This window comes from Malania oleifera, chromosome 3, assembly GCF_029873635.1.
Source record: "Malania oleifera isolate guangnan ecotype guangnan chromosome 3, ASM2987363v1, whole genome shotgun sequence".
NCBI lineage: Eukaryota > Viridiplantae > Streptophyta > Magnoliopsida > Santalales > Ximeniaceae > Malania > Malania oleifera.
In genome coordinates this window covers 84456467-84474170 of record NC_080419.1, presented here as the reverse complement: position 1 = coordinate 84474170, position 17704 = coordinate 84456467, and the positions used below count along the sequence as shown (strand labels likewise).

Sequence of the window (17704 nt, the reverse complement as noted above, 5' to 3'; positions counted from 1 at the left end):
TATGATTTCCAAAGATCAAAACCTAATATAATATTTTTCAGAAAATATACCTCAATAATATATATAGTTTTAAACACTAAGGATATTTAATCAAGTGATTTTGTAATATCGAAAATATCGAGTCTTTAACTGAATACACACTTGAATCAAAACCGTTTAACCAATGGCAAAAACTTTTCTCAAATAGTGATCTTGTCAAAACAATTTAATATAAGCACACTCAAGATCAACCTCTCAACATATATTCAATAATGGATTTTAAGATAAAAGCTCTTTGAAAAATAAATATCAATAAGCAAATCAGTTCAGAAAAAGAAAATCTATGAGAATAAATATTAACGAGCAGATTGATTTACCAAACCTCAATACCAAAGTGAAAGCACAACGATTGCTAGATTGGCTTTTTAAAATCAAGATAGTCTTAGCTCAGATTTGACGTATAAACTTTGAAATCCCAAGCAAAAAAACTTCAACAGTGTGATCAAAGTTCTCCCAAGTTGTGCTTAAACGTACAATACGCTCAATCGTATGCCAAAGGTCATTTTTCTTTTCACTTGTTAGGGGCACAAGGGTTTAGATATTTATTTTATAAGTAACCTTGCCCTTAGGATGATTGCTGGCCGTTGGATCAACTTGATGAAGAAATAACTTGCATGTTCTCTCATTAAAAAATCAAATTTTTAATCTTCCCATAAGTTTAGATGAGTAAGGATTAGAGTTAAGATGACTAAAGTTCCTTAGAGCTTCGAAAAATAGAACCTAGACCCAGAGTCAGATGACTGAAGTTGGGGTTAAGTCTTCTGAAGTTGCGGGTTCATACGACTAAAGTCAAGGTTCAGTCTTCTGATGTGCTTCTACCTGTTTCTGTGTTTCTCCAATAATTCTTCAGACGACTGAACTTAATCTTCGGTCTTCTGAAGAATTCTTCAAACGGCTGAGCTTAACTTTAGTCTTCTGAAGTTGACACTTCAGACGACTGAACGGGGAGTTCAGTCTTCTAAACAGTGCATTTTCTGGATTTTTCTTTTTAGTTTCAAAAATCTATTTTGCTCTCTTTCTTTACTTTTTTATAAAATATTTTTTGGGGTTTTAAAAACAATCTCTAAGTCCATAAGTATCCCTAAAGATGTTCATGAGATGCATCAGTCCTGAGATCAGTATAGGGTATATTTTGACCCACAAATTAAATCATATGAAATATGTAAATACATTCAGTTCTAAATACACATTCTCATGAATCTTGAACTTGCCGCTTGCATCTTCATTCTTCAACTCTTTTAGTTCCATGGATTTTGCCAAGATATATATACATTAGTCTTCATGGCTTCCATGACTTTCTATCCTTCCGTGCATGCTAAATATTGTTCATGTTCACAATCTCAATGCACAGATCAAATACCAAGTGATTTGTCATTATCAAAACAGGATTGGAATCATAGAGTCAACAACCCGCATACACCCTCTAATGTTGACGGGAGGACCCGATCCGATAGTGGCAGAGAACTGGGTGTAGAAGACCGAGAAGATATTGGAAGTTCTGCACTGCACTGACCAGCAGAAGGTTCTCTATTCTACCTTTCAGCTAGCAAGAGAAGCGGAAAGATGGTGGATGTCTGTGAGTCTACTTGAGAAGAAGAGAGCTGGTCCATTTGGTATGACTTGGAGCCATTTTAAGAAGGTATTTTTTAAGAGATATTTCCCGGATTCCGCTCGCGATGCGAAGGCTGATGAGTTCTCGAGCCTGACTCAGGGAACCCTGACGGTGCAGAGATATGCTGCTAGATATATTGAGCTATCTCATTTTGTGTCGTACTTGATCTCGAACGAGTATGATAAGACTCAGAGGTTCGAGAAGGGTCTAAAGAAGGACATTCGCAGGCTTGTAGGTATACTGCATATTTGAGAGTTTTTTGTTCTTGTGGATAAAGCTAGTTGAGGCTGATCTCTGGGGGGGGATGAGGTGGTATAAGAATAGAAGAAGAGGCCAGTATCTTCTAGTTCTCAGACTAGTCCTCGACAGGGATAGTAGAAAAAGAAGAAGAACTATAGTTCAGGTTATTGCCAAAATACTGAACGGCAGGGTTCACAGGGGGATCTGTTTTTCACACCATGCACGAGATGCCATAAATGGCATAATGGTGGATGTTAGTCGTTCTGGGGTAACTGCTACAACTGTGGCAAAATGGGCCACATATCCCGAAATTGTTAGGCACCGAGGAGCGATATGCCCGCACAGAGCTAGAACCGTGGAAGTAATCAGATGCCTCGGGGAAATTATCAGGCAAACACGGCTCTTACGAAAATGTACTCTCTTACTCCAGCAGATACGAAACACACTTGGAAAGTGGTGACATGTACGATGTTATTGCTTTCGAATAAAGCTGTTATTTTATTTGATTCAGAAGCAACCCATTCGTTTATATATGCTAGTTTTGTGAAACTGTGTGGGGTTGAAACCCAAGTGATGGATGAGTGGTAATCTATGGCTACATCGACTGGGAGTGTAACAATCTGTGGTAATATGTTGGGAAACTGCCCAGTGGTTATTCAAGGAAGGCTACTACCGGAGAACCTAGTAGTGTATGACATGTGTGGATTTGACATCATACTGGGGATGGATTCGTTATTCTCTAGCTATGCGAGGATTGATTGTTGTAGAAAGGTAGTAGTGTTCAATCCTCCTGGGGAGCAGGAGTATAAGTTCGTTGGATCGTGTGTGAGTTCGACACCACAGATTCTATTAGCTATACAAGAAATAAAGTTACTCTTTGATGGTTGTTAGGGGTACCTAGCTTGCGTGAAGGAACCACCTTGGGATGATTTGAAACTTGAATATATCTAAGTGGTTAACGAATTTCCAGATGTATTCCCGGAAGACTTACTCAGTTTACCTTTTGATTGTGAAGTGGAGTTCGCTATTGATTTGCTGCCAGGTAAGGCGCCAATTTCTAAAGCTCCATACAGGATGGCTCCAGCTGAACTTAGAGAGTTGAAGGAGCAATTACAGGAACTACTGGACAAGGGCTTTATCCGACCTAGTGTTTTACCCTGAGAAGCTCCAGTGTTGTTCTTGAAGAAGAAGGACATGTCGATGCGAATGTGCATTGATTATCGTGATATCAAAAAAGTAACAGTGAAGAACCGATACTCATTGCCTCGTATAGATGAGCTGTTTGACCAGCTGCAGGGAACGCAAGTATTTTCGAAAATTAATCTACGGTCAGGGTATCATCAGGTGAGGGTTAGGACTGAGGATATTGCGAAGATTGATTTCTGAACTAGATATGGTCACTACGAGTTTCTGGTCATGCCTTTTGGGTTGACTAACACTCTGGCGGAATTTATGGACCTAATAAACAAGGTTTTCCATGAGTATCTGGATCAGTTTGTAGTGGTATTCATTGAGGATATTCTGGTATACTCTAGGAGTTCGGAAGAGCACAGAAACCATCTAAGGTTGGTACTTCAGGTACTACGGGAGAAGAAGTTGCATGTTAAGCTGAAGAAATGTGATTTCTAGGTGAGTCAGGTCATGTTTCTAGGCAATGTCGTGTCGAAGGGTGGTATCTCAGTTGATCCTAGTAAGATAGAAGTAGTGGTTGACTGGGTAAAACCAAAGAGCGTGTAGGATGGTCGAAGTTTCCTGGGACTAGCTAGGTATTACTGGATGTTCGTGGAGCGATTCTCTAAGTTATCTGGACATCTGACACGGTTGATGAGGAAGGGTGTGAAATTTCATTGGAATGACGAGTGCGAGCAAAGTTTCCAAGAGTTGAAACACCGACTGGTCATTGCTCTAGTTTTAACCATCCCATCTGGGGACAGTAGTTTTGTGATTTACAATGACGCATCGCTGAAGGGGTTGGGATGTGTGCTGATGCAATAGGGGAAGGTAATTTCTTATGCTTCTTGGCAACTCAAGGAGTACGAGAAGAATTACCCCATGCATGGTCTGGAGTTGGAAGCAGTAGTATATGCATTAAAGATTTGGCAACACTAGTTGTATGGTGAACAATGTGAGATCTTCACAGACCACGAGAGCCTCAGATACTTTTTCACACAGAAAGAGTTGAACATGAGGCAGAGAAAGTGATTAGAACTGATCAAGGACTACGATTGCATGATTAGCTATCACCCGGGGAAAGTTAATGTGGTAGCTGATGCGTTGAGTCAAAAGTCAGAGCACGCGTCAATATCTGCAGTGGTAGGTCAGCATCATATCAAACAGGATCTGGAAAGTCTTTGTGTTGATTTGGTGGATGTAATCATCAGGCTTTTATTACTAGCTTGGTGATCCATCCGACATTATTTGAGAGGATTAAAGCCACGTAGGCTAGTGATGTTGAGTTAGTCAAGGTTGTAGAGAAATTGCAGCAAGGGTTAGCTGCAAATTTTAACATCTCTAAGCGGGTGTGCTAAGGTTTGGGACCAGGTTGTGTGTTCCGAATGACAAAGGTATAAGGAGGACGATCCTGGAGGAGGCGCATCGTTCTTTGTATACAGCACATCTAGGTAGTGCGAAGATGTATCGGGATTTACGCAAATCTTCTTAGTGGAGTGGCATGAAAGGGAGATTGCTCGATTTGGGGAGCAATGTCTGACGTGTTATCTAGTAAAGGCTGAACATCAGAGGCCAGCATGACCGTTGCAGCCATTGAGTATTCTGGAGTGGAAATAGGAGCATATTTCCATAGACTTTGTCACTGGGTTACCACCAGCACTACACAGACAGAATGCCATATAGGTAATCGTAGACAGGTTGACTAAATTTGCTCACTTTGTACTGATGAAGGTTAGCTACTCTTTGAGTAGGCTAGCAGATTTGTACGTTCAAGAGATAGTTAGAAATGCACGGGATACCGATGACCATAGTTTCATATCGAGACCCGAGATTCACTTCTCAATTCTAGAAGAGCTTGCAGGAAACACAGGGGACGAAGCTTACTTTCAATACAACATTCCACCCCTAGACTGATGGACAGTCAGAGAGGATGATACATATCTTGGAGGATATATTACGGGCTTGTGTATTAGACTTCGGTGGTAGTTGGATCTAGTTTCTACCATTAGTGGAGTTTACCTATAACAACAGCTTCCCGGCTAGTATCGGGATGGTACCGTTTGAGGCATTGTATGGTCGGAGGTGTTGGTCTCCTCTGTATTGGGATGAGACCGGTGAACTAAAGATATTGGGGTCTGAACTCGTATAGCAGGCTTCTAAGAAGGTTAGATTGATCAGGGATAGGATTAAATCAGCTCAAAGTCGACAAAAGAGTTACGTGGATGTTCACCGCCATGAGTTGGAATTTTAGGTAGGGGGTAAGATATTTCTGAGGATCGCTTCGATGAAAAGAGTGATGAGGTTTGGAAATAAGGGCAAGCTAAGCCAGAGGTATATTGGACCATTTGAGGTGCTAGAATGAGTGGGTCTGATGGCCTACAAGATTGCACTAGCCCCAGCGCTATCGAGGTTCCATGATGTGCTCCACGTATCCATGTTCAAGAGGTATGTTGTTAGCTTTGGTGCAATCCCAAGAGGGGGGTGAATTGGGTATTTAAAAAATTATCGCTTAGGTCAATTGATTTAACAACAGTATTACACAACCTAGGGTTGGTCTATGCAATCAATAAATAAACATACACGTGTAGTAAAGTAAAGTGCAAAAAAAGTAAACGATACACGCGATATGTTATCGAGGTTCGACAAAAGTGCCTACATCCCCACCTTGGCTACACCAGCACAAGGATTCCACTACGGCTTACTTAAACGGGTGGAGCGGCACCTAATACAACATGCCTTACCAACGTGATGCACCTAGCTTTCCTAACAGGGTCTAAGCCAATCCAAGACTATTCCATTGGGCTAGTCTCCCTCTTCAAGCGCACGCATGGAATACAAAAAATGATATGAAATTTTTGTACAGAGAAATATGCTTCTTCACAAGCAGATTTGTACTACAATACGCACAGTGTAATCAATACACTACCAAAAGATAGGATTTGATAAGCTTAGTGTAGTCTAAGTGTCTACTCTCAAATATTTATGCAAATATTACAATCAGTGCATGAGAGTGTAAATGATATGATCTTTGTGTCAAAATGATGATTACAATCGCAATGCACAAACAAAGATCTCAAGCATGCTTCAAATATCCTCAACAAATATTTTTCTCCAAATAAACCACACAAGATATTTGAAATCGGTTTGTAAAAATTATTTGATCTTTGTGTCAAGATGATATTATCAATTAAAAGGTACAATAACAAAGATCTTCACAAGCAAATATCCCAAAAGTATTTTTCTCAAAAATAAGCACACGGGATATTTGAAAACGGTTCGTAAAAATTTATTTCAGAAACAAAAAGCAATATGAACTCTTGAGTATTGCAAAGATGATGTAAAACTCACAAGCTCTACAAAGTTTTCCTACGGAAGACTTATTAATGAAGTCTCTTAGAAAAACTCAAGCTTACTCTCGGATAGAAATGTATGTCAATCAACTAGAACTAACTAGAGTATAAGCTTAAATAGAAACTCACAATAATACTCTAACTTAGCAAGGTTTGCAATGAAGATGAGTAAGAATGAAGAAATGAAGCTTGAATGTGAGAAATAAAGCTTTTGAAAATCAGAGAAAATTTGCTAATTGTTTTGCTAATCTCTCTCTAATTTTTGCAAATGAAGGGGTATATATAGAGTTCTCCAAAATTATAACCGTTTAGGACATGTAGGATATTATTAGGATTGTTTTAAAACGTTTTAGCAAAGTTAACCCTATTTAAAAAATTTAACCTCGTCCAACCCGAGAGCACCAGTCGACCGGACTTGAGGTTTGGTTGACCAAGTGACAAAGTTCGGTTGACTGGGAGAAATTTGAACTGAGAATTTGGTCAACCAGACTAAGGGTCTCAAAGGCGATTTTTCAATTCCGCGCGATTCGGTCGACCAAGTGATTTTGAACTAGGTAGTTCAGTCGACCGGGCGGTTGGGGCTTCTCCCAAGGATGTTCAGTTGACTAGACCATTGGAGTTCATTTTCTGGTCGGTCGACCGAAGAGTCAAAATGTGACCCCCAAGGAGGTTCGGTCATCCAGGGTATTGGAGAACATTTCTCATCAGTCGACCGGCGGTCAACATGTTGACCCGGTGGAGGTTCGGTCGACCGAAGAGTTCTGCGTGTAGAAGTTCGGTCGACCGAACATGCCCTATTTGTGCACTTTGGTCTTTTCTGCTTATAAAGTTACCCATATTCATATGATAATCAATACTGATATTATAGGGGCCATTTTCATGCAATTTTATGGGTCCTATGGTCAATCTAAGGCCTTTGAGTATATACCTTAAAAATTTGGCGTCGGTTGATCCCTAAGGTCCATCTATGGTCTTGAGCTTATCTATCCTACCATGCATGTAAGACATTAATTATTACATACCATTTTCCTATGTTACTATTGCAGACCCAAAATGATAAATATAAATTACAATGAATAAACATTTTGAGTCTTCGTCTTCTTTAAGCTCATGTGCTTACACCATATGATACTTTCGATTAGTCCTACACACAAACTCATCAACCATTAAATATCAGAGTATTTTTTTAATCAAAATGAGATATGACCAATAAGGTCAACATACGTTGCGGATTCGTCGCATATGATTAGTTATGAATCTTTAGAGATTAGGGATGCTTTGGCGTATGAGGAGATACCCATTCAGATTCTAGACCGTAAAGTTCAAAAGTTGCATACCAAGGAGATACCGTTAGTGAAGGTATTGTGGTGGAATCACACGGTTGAGAAAGTTTCTTGGGAGTTAGAGATGGAAATACGCCGGAAACATCCACAGTTATTCTGAGTAGTAGTTTTAGTAACAGGATTGGTATGAGTATGTATGTATGTAGTAATCTGCTATTGTAGTAATGTCGTGTGGTTAGTCTCTGGGAGAGTTTGGTAATATTGTGAGCTCTCGAGACAGTGTATGTATGTAACCACAGTATTCCTCCGCCATAAGTGAGGGTATGTATATATTTGGGACGGGGCTGCTATGTGAGTGGCCACCGGCTCTTTCTAGAGTTGGGTATGTGTTGGGTATGTAGTTGAGTTAGTAAATGAGAGATTACAAATTTTGAGGATGAAATTTTTGTAAGGAGGGGAGGTTGTAAGAACCTGACCTAAGATAAGTGTATTAAATAAAGGAGGAAAAGAGAAGGAAAGTTTAAAAGGAAAAAATATGCAGGGCTCGTCGACGAGGCTTCTTTGCTCTTCAATGAAGCCTCACGTTTAGCTCGGTGACGAGATTCAGTAGCTTGTCAACGAGGAAATGCTAAAAGATTTTGGGAAATCTTGAAATCTCAGTCTCGTCGACGAGGTCACCTTGGCGTCGACAATTTTCCTTCTGCGGCTAGTCGACAAGAACACTATCTCGTCGACGAGTCTGGCCGTGTCAACTTGTTTATAAATATCTTTTACTTTGCTTAATGGTTAAGAAACCAAAAACCTCCCTCTCTGTCTTTAGAACTCGAATCCTCCCTCCCTCTCTCTCTCTCTCTCTAGGATTTCAGGTCGTCAGTTGCCGGAATCAACGATCCAACATTACTACGTGGATCAGGAGGGGAATCTCTACGTTTATAGCGAATCAAAAATTCGTTTCGAGAATTTTTGGGTTTCAAAACTGAGGTAAGGGTCTGATTTCAGTTTCATTTTGGTATATATGTAGTAGCAAGAATATAGTTCTTGGATATTTAGGTTTTGGGAATTCAGTTCGTAATTCTGGAGCCGTTGAGTTCGTATTTTGGTATTCGAGAAAAGGTAAGGAGATTCTGTTTATATCAGTTATTTTTGAAATCAAGATCAGTAAACCTGTAGTTTATGATCGTATGTATGTTTTGGCTACTTATTTGGGAAAATCTATCAAGTGAAAATACAGGATTTTTGGATTACAATTTTTGGGAAAAATTGGGGGTTTCGGGTATCATCTCTATTTCTATTGGAAAATCGTATGTGGTATAAAACTGTAGTATTGAGATGACCATACCTGTATTTTTATTAAACTAATTTTCTCAAACTGAAAATGATATGATTTGTGTATGCTCAAATAAGTGTGGAATGAACTGTTGTATGTAAAATGTTACAGATTTTGTAAAACAGCTAGGGGCGGCTAATTACCGTATGCTAATGAGTATAGGAACATGAGTTCCAAAATTGTTCTATGTTTTGTAAAGCAGCTAGGGGCGGCTAATTACCATGCGCTGCCACCATGTCTCAGCTAATTACCGTGGGTGAGAGTGTCCAGCTTTATATCCGAGAGTGTGAAATATCACCAGTTTGTTCTGGCTGGTCACTGATGGATGTGAGTGGACATCGTATTGGCAACGATATCATTGTGAGGTTTCAGTTATTGCAGGGTATCGTGTGCTTGAGTGTGATGACACTGACCAAATATTTGGTATCGTATGTACTGGAATTGAATTATGAAAATACTAGAACTATATCATGTTATGTTTTATGTCAAAATAAGACTTGTATGTCATACACTGACATAACCTGCTTTCTTCCTTACTGAGAAGTGTCTCACCCTGAATATACAAATTTTTTTCAAATCCTTCGGGTAGCCGAAACTAGCATCCTAGCATCCGGAAGAGTGGGTGTCGGTTAGCTACGTTTAGTACCTATGTAAGTATGGTTTTGTAATCGGGTTGTCAGTGTTGGGTTTTGTAGACACCCAGATTATATGTTGTATTTTGGGAATGTATATTCCAGTTATGTATAGACTCTGGTATGGTATGATGTATGTATAGAAAGAACATTTCCGTTGCGTATTTGATGTGTATGGACATGTATGTAATTGTGTATAGGGTTTACGTGTACGCCACGGGGTCGGACCCTCATTTAGTATAGTATCATATATGTTTTAAATGATACAGAGACAGGTTAGGTTACTAAAATCACACTTGGGACCCATCCGCAGGTTTGGGGCGTGATAATCTTGGTTTTCTAAGAAACAAAACTTTGTAGCCTTATCCACAGTTGAAGTTGAGTATGTAGCCTAAAAATATGTACTGTTCGGACATAACACCAAGTCTAGATCCAACATCACTAGAAACGTGCACCTGTGGACATCCACTCAAACCTTAGTAGTCTACTATAAAACCTACCCACAATTCTTTTGCAACTCTCCCAACTAGTGATACCTTTGACAATCAGTCAAACAAGAAATGCATCATACTTATTGACTTTACCAAGAAGTTCCCTGCAAGCCCTGCATATAACTCGCCCTAGTCACAAAACTCCTTGAACTAAATCAGCATACTCAGTCTTAATGTTTGACCTGAGGATCTCTCTCCCGGTTTGGTTCTCCACCTCAATCACAAGTTAAACCTGGTAAACACCTTAGGCTTGTGCCACATGAGATAAACCAAGACCTTTTGTAATAAACCCACGACAAAAATATGTCTACCCCATGATGTTATCCTCACAGGTTCCCAAAAATCTTAATACATGTAGTCACCTATATGCCTTAACTGCATATACCACAGAACATCTGACTTAGGATTCTACAGCTGCAATTTCACCTACAACTGTATTACCTTGCAGTGCATAGATACTTTTCGCTACCTTTTGTCCTTTCATCACCATCAAGTCGCCTTCACACACTTTCATTTCTCCACTTTCAAGTTTGTAACTATATCCATTGCAATCTAAAGTGCCCAATGAAATTACATTCTTTCTTAGATCCAGTACATGTCTTACATCACATAAGGTTCTCACAACTCCATCATACATTTTGATTTTGACATTTCTAATACCAATTATTTTACATGAAATATCATTTCCCATCAAAACACAAACAGTATTAACTGACCTATAGGTGTTGAACCATTTTCTATTTGTTGTCATGTGATAAGAGCATCTGGTATCTAGGATCCAAGAACAATCTGTGAGGCACTTCGAACCCGATGAAACACATAGAATATCACCATCACTGCTTCCTAAGTCTCCTTCCATTACATTTGTAGATTTTGACAAACCCTGCTGATTTTCAGCATTCCTTTCTTTGACTTCAGACATTTCGGTCTTATGTGTCTAATTTACCGCACCTAAAACACTTTTTTTCCTTCTTCTTCACAGACTACAACCGAGATTTGCTCCGTGACTTACGTCTTCCACGTTCTTAGTTACTCTTCACCACAAGCCCTTCATCATGTAAAACTTCATCTCTAGCCAATTTTCTTTGATGAAAATCGAGCAATGCGCTTGTTACCTCTTCCAAATTCAGGCTTTCTTGGCCCTATGTAAGAGTGGTAACCAAATTCTCATATGTGTGATACACAGGTAGATAATTCAATAGCATCAACACCTTGCCTTCCTCCTCAACCTTTACATCAACACGCATCAAATTACTCACAATCTGATTGAATGTGTTGATATGTTGGTTCAAATCTAAAACCTCCACCATCTTAAGCCAATACAACATTTTCTTAAAAAATAATTTGTTTGATAAAAACATAGACATATACTGGCTTTGAAGTTTTCACGAAACTATTGCCAGAGAATCCTCATCCATGACGTGATACAACACGTTATCGGCCAAACACAATCAGATAGTTGATACTGTCTTTTCCTTCAATTCATTCCAACTTGCTTCATCCATGCCTTCAGGTTGAATTTCGTATAAAGCCTTCACCATGTATTGCTGCACTAAGAGATCCTTCACCATTATCTGCCACAAACTAAAATTCTCAGTTCCATCAAACTTGACAATGTCAAATTTGCAGATAAAGATCTAGAGGTCATTACAACAATGCTCTAATACCAATTTGTTATGAAAAACGAATTGCACAGCGGAATATTTATATGTAGGATCAAACACATAACACAATAATTAATGATGAATATACAAAATAATCCACAACCACAGCAAGTATATGAAAGCAATAATAACACAAGGAATTATGTGGCTCGGCAATGCCTACATCCACGGGAGCAAACAGACAAATCACTATCTTATTGTCCAAAGGACATAAAAAATGTACAACACACTTCTTCTTACAACCATCATCTACAAATACATCTGAAGTGACATATAAATAGAGTTCCCGGAGGTTTTCTTTCCAAACCCCAACCATATTAACGTTCCCTTTTCAAAATTTGAAATTTGCGCTGGGTATCCCAAGACAAATTGTCGACGGTTTCAAACAGAATGTAAATTTTCTGAGAGATTGCTCCAAACTATCAACGATTAGAGCCTATTTGTCGATGATTTCCCTTGCTGCTACTTGATTTCCTTCATGTTTTCTCTATATGCATGATTTTCACTCAGTATGTGAGCCACATTTCACAACAAAGAAAATTATAATTATTTTGCTCATTTGAAGATCAAGTTGTAGATATTTTTACGAAACCCCTTAAAGCGAAAACTTTTGTGAAACTAAAAAAATTGATGGACATGATTAGTTTTTTAAGAACTTGGTTTAAGGGAGGCTAGGCATGTGGAATACAATTCAAGGCATGTAAGGAGCAATAGTAAGACCCACTTGAGCAATTTTTGAAGAATTAAATCAGTTTCAGAGATGGCTCCTGCTCAAGGGAGAGACTCACAAGGGAATGTATATTGGAAATTCACTTGTGGGAGTTGCCTAACATTGAATAATTAAGTGAAGGATTGTGGTTTATATACATGGATGGGCCCAAGACTTGATAGCTTAAGCTTTTGGTTCAAGTTAGTGCTTACCCATGTATAGAAAGCTCGTGTAAAGACTTTCTAATTCTAACAAGTGGTATAAAAGTTGACATTTCATAAATTTAGGCTAAAAAAATCAAGGTATAAAAGCAAAATTCTCCTGATGTGCAAAGACTAAATATAGAAACCCATATAATAAATAATAAGAATATGTGCAAAACATCTTCTAGCTAATAATAAAATGATGAATAGCTTGATTACTCCACAGATGGTAGATTCCATAATGATCTTATCCCAAGAATGCAGATTACTGAGTTTAGCATGCCACAAGTGGTTGACATCGTAAAATCATCCTCTAATGCAGTGGTGATATCCAAGAAGTCTTTAATGCACCTCATGTTCACAAATTTGACAACTAGAAAGTAGTCCTTAGTCGCAAAGGGAAAATAAGTTGTTATGCCACACTTTGACAAGGGTGCCTCGCTTATTGAGGTGAGGTGAATATGATCATCACTTTGGGAAGGAATCCTTACTTGCAAAGACATTAGTTTAAACATGATTGTTTTAAGAGGTGGATTATAGCAAATGTTGTACTTTCTAAAGAAAATTGTCTTCATAGGCGACAATGCAGGAATTAGATTAGGTCAAGCTCCAATCCTTACATCAATGGTCGTCTGTCATTTGTCTATATCTGCAATCATAAAATAGAAGAAGAGTTCGGGAGACCCTCAATGGTATATAGAGGCATTTTCGATGCTTAAGTTAGTGCTAGATTACGAGAATATTTGGATATGATTGATATTGCTTATTACTTAGATGGTCGATATTTTGTCCTTCTTCCCTTAACTAGCTTCCTTTTAATAGTTTATTTTAAGGAAGTTTACTACCAAGTTATAGCTTTGACCTTATAGGTTGGTTGCATCCCAAAATGGAACTGTTGTTCCTCCATAATGGATTATAGGAGATGTGACTCTTTCATAATGGGTTGCATTTGCATTAGATTTGTTGTCTATGAATAGAATGGAATCAAGAAAAATGGTCAAATTTATAACTTGATTTTATCATACTTTATATTTAATTTTTCATTCCATTTATTTCCTATCTTTTTTTTCATACTTAAACTAAAAATAATACAACGGGTATTTTCTCTCTCATTACTCACGAAAAATTAATAGGCTTTTTTTTTTTTTTTTTGCAATTCATATTTAAGTTATTAAGAATCATCCCTCTATTAAGATTCATCACTCATAACCAGGGCCGGCTCTTCATTTAGGCAACTGAGGTGCTTGCCTAATTTTTGGGGCCCCCAAATTTCCTTTTTAATATAATAATGTTAATATTATTTATGAAATTATGTTTGGTGAAATTAATTTTAAATAAAAATAAAAATTAAATAAAATATTAAGAACTCCTAATTAAATCATTGTATTTGGTGAAATTAATTTTAAATAAAAATAAAAATTAAATAAAATATGAAGGATTCCTAATTAAATCTTTCGCTTAAGATCCCATATTGTAAAGAGTCGTTCCTGCTCATAACTTTTAGTCAACATTACTTATTAAAATTCTTGATTATAAATCAAATTAAGTAATATTATCTATAAAATAAAATGAGATTGACATGCTAAAGAAAAAGTAATCCTATAACTTGAACTGGGTAAAAGATTTTTTAAAAAAAATTAGAACCTCTTTGGTTTTACAAAATATTTATTATTACTCATTTAAATTTTTTTTTTTTACAATTATAAAAATGGCAACTTAATTTTTAATTTTCTAACATGTATATGAAAATGTTTGAAACAAAAATAAATAAAAATAAAAACAATTTCCACCGATATGAAATGATACATCTTAATAGAAATATAATTTAAGAATGGTAATGCTACGGTTGCATGAAGTTGAGTGGGTAAAGGCCAGTTGTAGGAATCTATACAAGTCATTTAAATAAATACAGCCAAAAACAAAAATAAAATTGTACTCTTCTACTAATATACTCCCAAACATGCCCTTAAAATTGTATTTATAAGCTGTCCTCAATTCCCCCTCATCATTTCACATCGGCATGCCTTCAGCTCTCGCCCTACCTTTGATCGTTTCAAGTCTCAACTGACTCCTGTCCCCGACCCCACTCTCTCTCTCTCTCTCTCTCTCTCTACCTGCTTAAAACCCCATTGTCTGAACTTTTTTTCTCCCAAAAACCCTGAAAGAACTCTTCGCTAAAAAACTCCCAAGAAATGTCAGACCGCACCCCCCATCACCACCGGCGGCCCCTCCACCACACCTATTCCACTCCTTTCCCTTCTTGCTTCCGCCCTAAAGCCATTCCCAGAATTACCGCTGGCGCCGCTACCGAGCCTCCGCCGGCACCATCGCCACCGCCACCGCCACCGCCGCCGCCGCAGGGCGCCGGGAGCCCCAACCTCACCACGTGTCTATACCACACCGACTTCGGCATCTTCGCCCTCACGTGGTCCCGCAACCTCCTCGGCCGCTCCCTCCACCTTGACCTACGCTTCGACGCCGAAGACGACTCTCAGTCTCCGCCAGCCACGGCTGGGTCTTTCCATCTCCAGATCAAGCCCTTCTTCTTCTGGACCAAGCACGGCTCCAGAAAGCTCGCCGTCGATCACTGCGGCTCGCGGAACGTGCGGGTCTTTTGGGATCTGACCCGAGCCAAGTACGGATCTGGACCCGAACCCCAATCTGGGTTCTTCGTCGCCGTGGTCGTCGAGGGCGAGATGACCCTCCTCGTCGGGGACCGCCGGAGGGAGGCGTACGCGAAAACCAGAGCGAGAAAGGCGGAGAGGACGCAGGTTCTGCTTCTGAGGAGAGAACATTTGTTCGGAAACAAGATATACACCACGAAAGCGAGATTTGGGGGCAGAAACAGAGAGATTTCCATCGATTGCAGCCTCGGCGAAGATTCGAGACTCTCCTTCAGCGTCGATCGGAAAAAGGTTTTGCAGATTAAGCGACTGAAGTGGAAATTCAGGGGGAATGAGAGAATCGAAGTCGATGGGGTTCCGATCCAGTTCTCGTGGGACGTGTACAATTGGGCTTTTGAGGACGGCGCGGACGGGCACGCCGTGTTCATGTTCAGATTCGAGAAACAGGGGCTGGAGGAAGACGAATACGTAGAATCGAGGAACGATCTGAGCGAGAAGATTAGCGATGGGGTAGGGGAACTGTTTGGGGGATTCGGGATGAACGGGTTCGAGAGGAAGAAGATGAAGAAGAGCTTAATGAGGAGCGGGAGGAGCTCCTCGTCGTCGTCATTGTCGTCTGCGTCGTCGGGATGTAGCTCGTCGGTGATGGAGTGGGCGAGCATGGAGGAGAAGCAGTTGAAGGGTCCCAGTGGGTTTTCGTTGCTGGTATATGCCTGGAAGAGCTGAAGGAAGAAGATGCGCCATGGATCCTCATCTCTGCTCTCCGGGTTCGATTCGATCTCATTCTGTAATCGCTAAAGCTTGACTTGTCTCGCTAACCCCATTTGTTCGTGAACATATCGTAATAAATCAATTAGCTGCTCGTAGAAATAATACATTTAGATAGCACAGTGTTATAGAATCATTTATTTTTTGTTGGAATTATTGACGATTTTAGCAGAAGGATCTTTGTATTCAATCTTACATATGTTACAATCAGTGTTGTCAAACAGATTTACTTGGCAAAATAGAACCATTGATTCCATTTTTGATATTTACTTTTGTTTCTTTCTCTCTCTTTTCGTTTTTGAGGTGGCGTTTTGTACTGTTCGCTTTAGCGTCCATTGGAGCCTCCTGTGTCAGAGACGGGGCATGTGAGGTTGGTTCGTTTTTTGTTTTGTGGCTGGGTGCAAATACTACAAAATGCGTGGGTTTTTCTTTCTGTACGATCTAATCTAATCTAGTCTAGAATCTAGGAAGCTGCCTGGGCCAATCAGTGATGGGGGTTTTGCTGACTGAGTCAGTGGATCAACCGGGGGAGGTTGGGTCTTTGGTTTGGACGGTTAGACTGGGTTGGAACAAGTTGGGAAACGTGGACGGGAGGGCACCGGATGGAAACCCACATGGAGAGAGATTCCCAATTCTGATGGGGAGTGCAAGGGATTGTACGGCTGACTGGTTGACCGTATGACCTTTTCCGCATCTCTCTCTCTTCTCGGAGATTAATGAGTTCATTTAATTTATTATAAGTTGAAACTTTAAGATCATCAAAATACAGAACAGAAACACACCTTCCATATATATATATATTGAAGGATAATTTTAGGCGTCTCGCATGGAAGACATTCGAGATTGAGATTTTTTTTATTAGATATCTCGGGTTTAAATATTAATTAGGAATATATGAGTAATTATTCTCTTAATTTTAAGATTTTAAATTATCTTTCATTTTATTTCAATCAATAGTTATTCTGTTGAATCAAACCGAGTCATAAAAGTTTTTTTTTTTTTTTTATGCTTTATGATAAATATTCATGATTATAAATAAATGATAAAAATAGAGAAAGAAAATAAAATATTGAACAAATAAATTAATAAAAATTTAATTTTATGAGGCATATTTATTTTTAGTAATATTTGGTATAAAGAGAGAGAATATAGTAAAATTAATTTTAATTTTTTTAAAATTAATATAAATTTTTTATAAAAAAAAATTATTTAATTTAAAGAGATCTTTGAGACTCCATTCGGAACTCGGAAAATACTAGTCAAAATCTTGAATTTAAAATACGAAAATATTCTCTCCATGCTGTCCTCCTTTAGCCTTATGCTAATGTGCTTAACCTATTGCATGTTAGGGCTCGGCCATAGGATTAATCTACAATTAGTCAATAAACCTACAAACAATATAGAAAGCACCGCATTTCACCTATATAGTTGTACATAATAGTTTATATTTTTTATTTTTTATTTTTTAAAAGAATTATAAAGGTACAAAATGATTTTTTATTTTTTAAAATTTATATCAAGAAATTAAAAAATAAGGATCTGTTTAGTTGTAAAAAATGAAATGTAGCCAAATAACTATCGAAAGGGGACCT

The 17704-nt window shown here is 38.6% G+C and overlaps 1 protein-coding gene across 1 annotated transcript; it reads left to right on the top strand.

Annotated features, from left to right (window-relative positions):
- Positions 1-14523: 14523 nt before the first annotated feature.
- Positions 14524-16377, top strand: LOC131151954 (uncharacterized). Its single transcript, XM_058103477.1, has one exon. It carries the CDS (start codon positions 14913-14915, stop codon positions 16068-16070), a length of 1158 nt encoding a protein of 385 aa, XP_057959460.1. The 5' UTR covers positions 14524-14912; the 3' UTR covers positions 16071-16377.
- Positions 16378-17704: the final 1327 nt, after the last annotated feature.

Bases quoted from the DNA above. Each gene is read 5' to 3' on its own strand.
- LOC131151954 (XM_058103477.1), top strand. From the start codon at position 14,913: ATGTCAGACCGCACCCCCCATCACCACCGGCGGCCCCTCCACCACACC.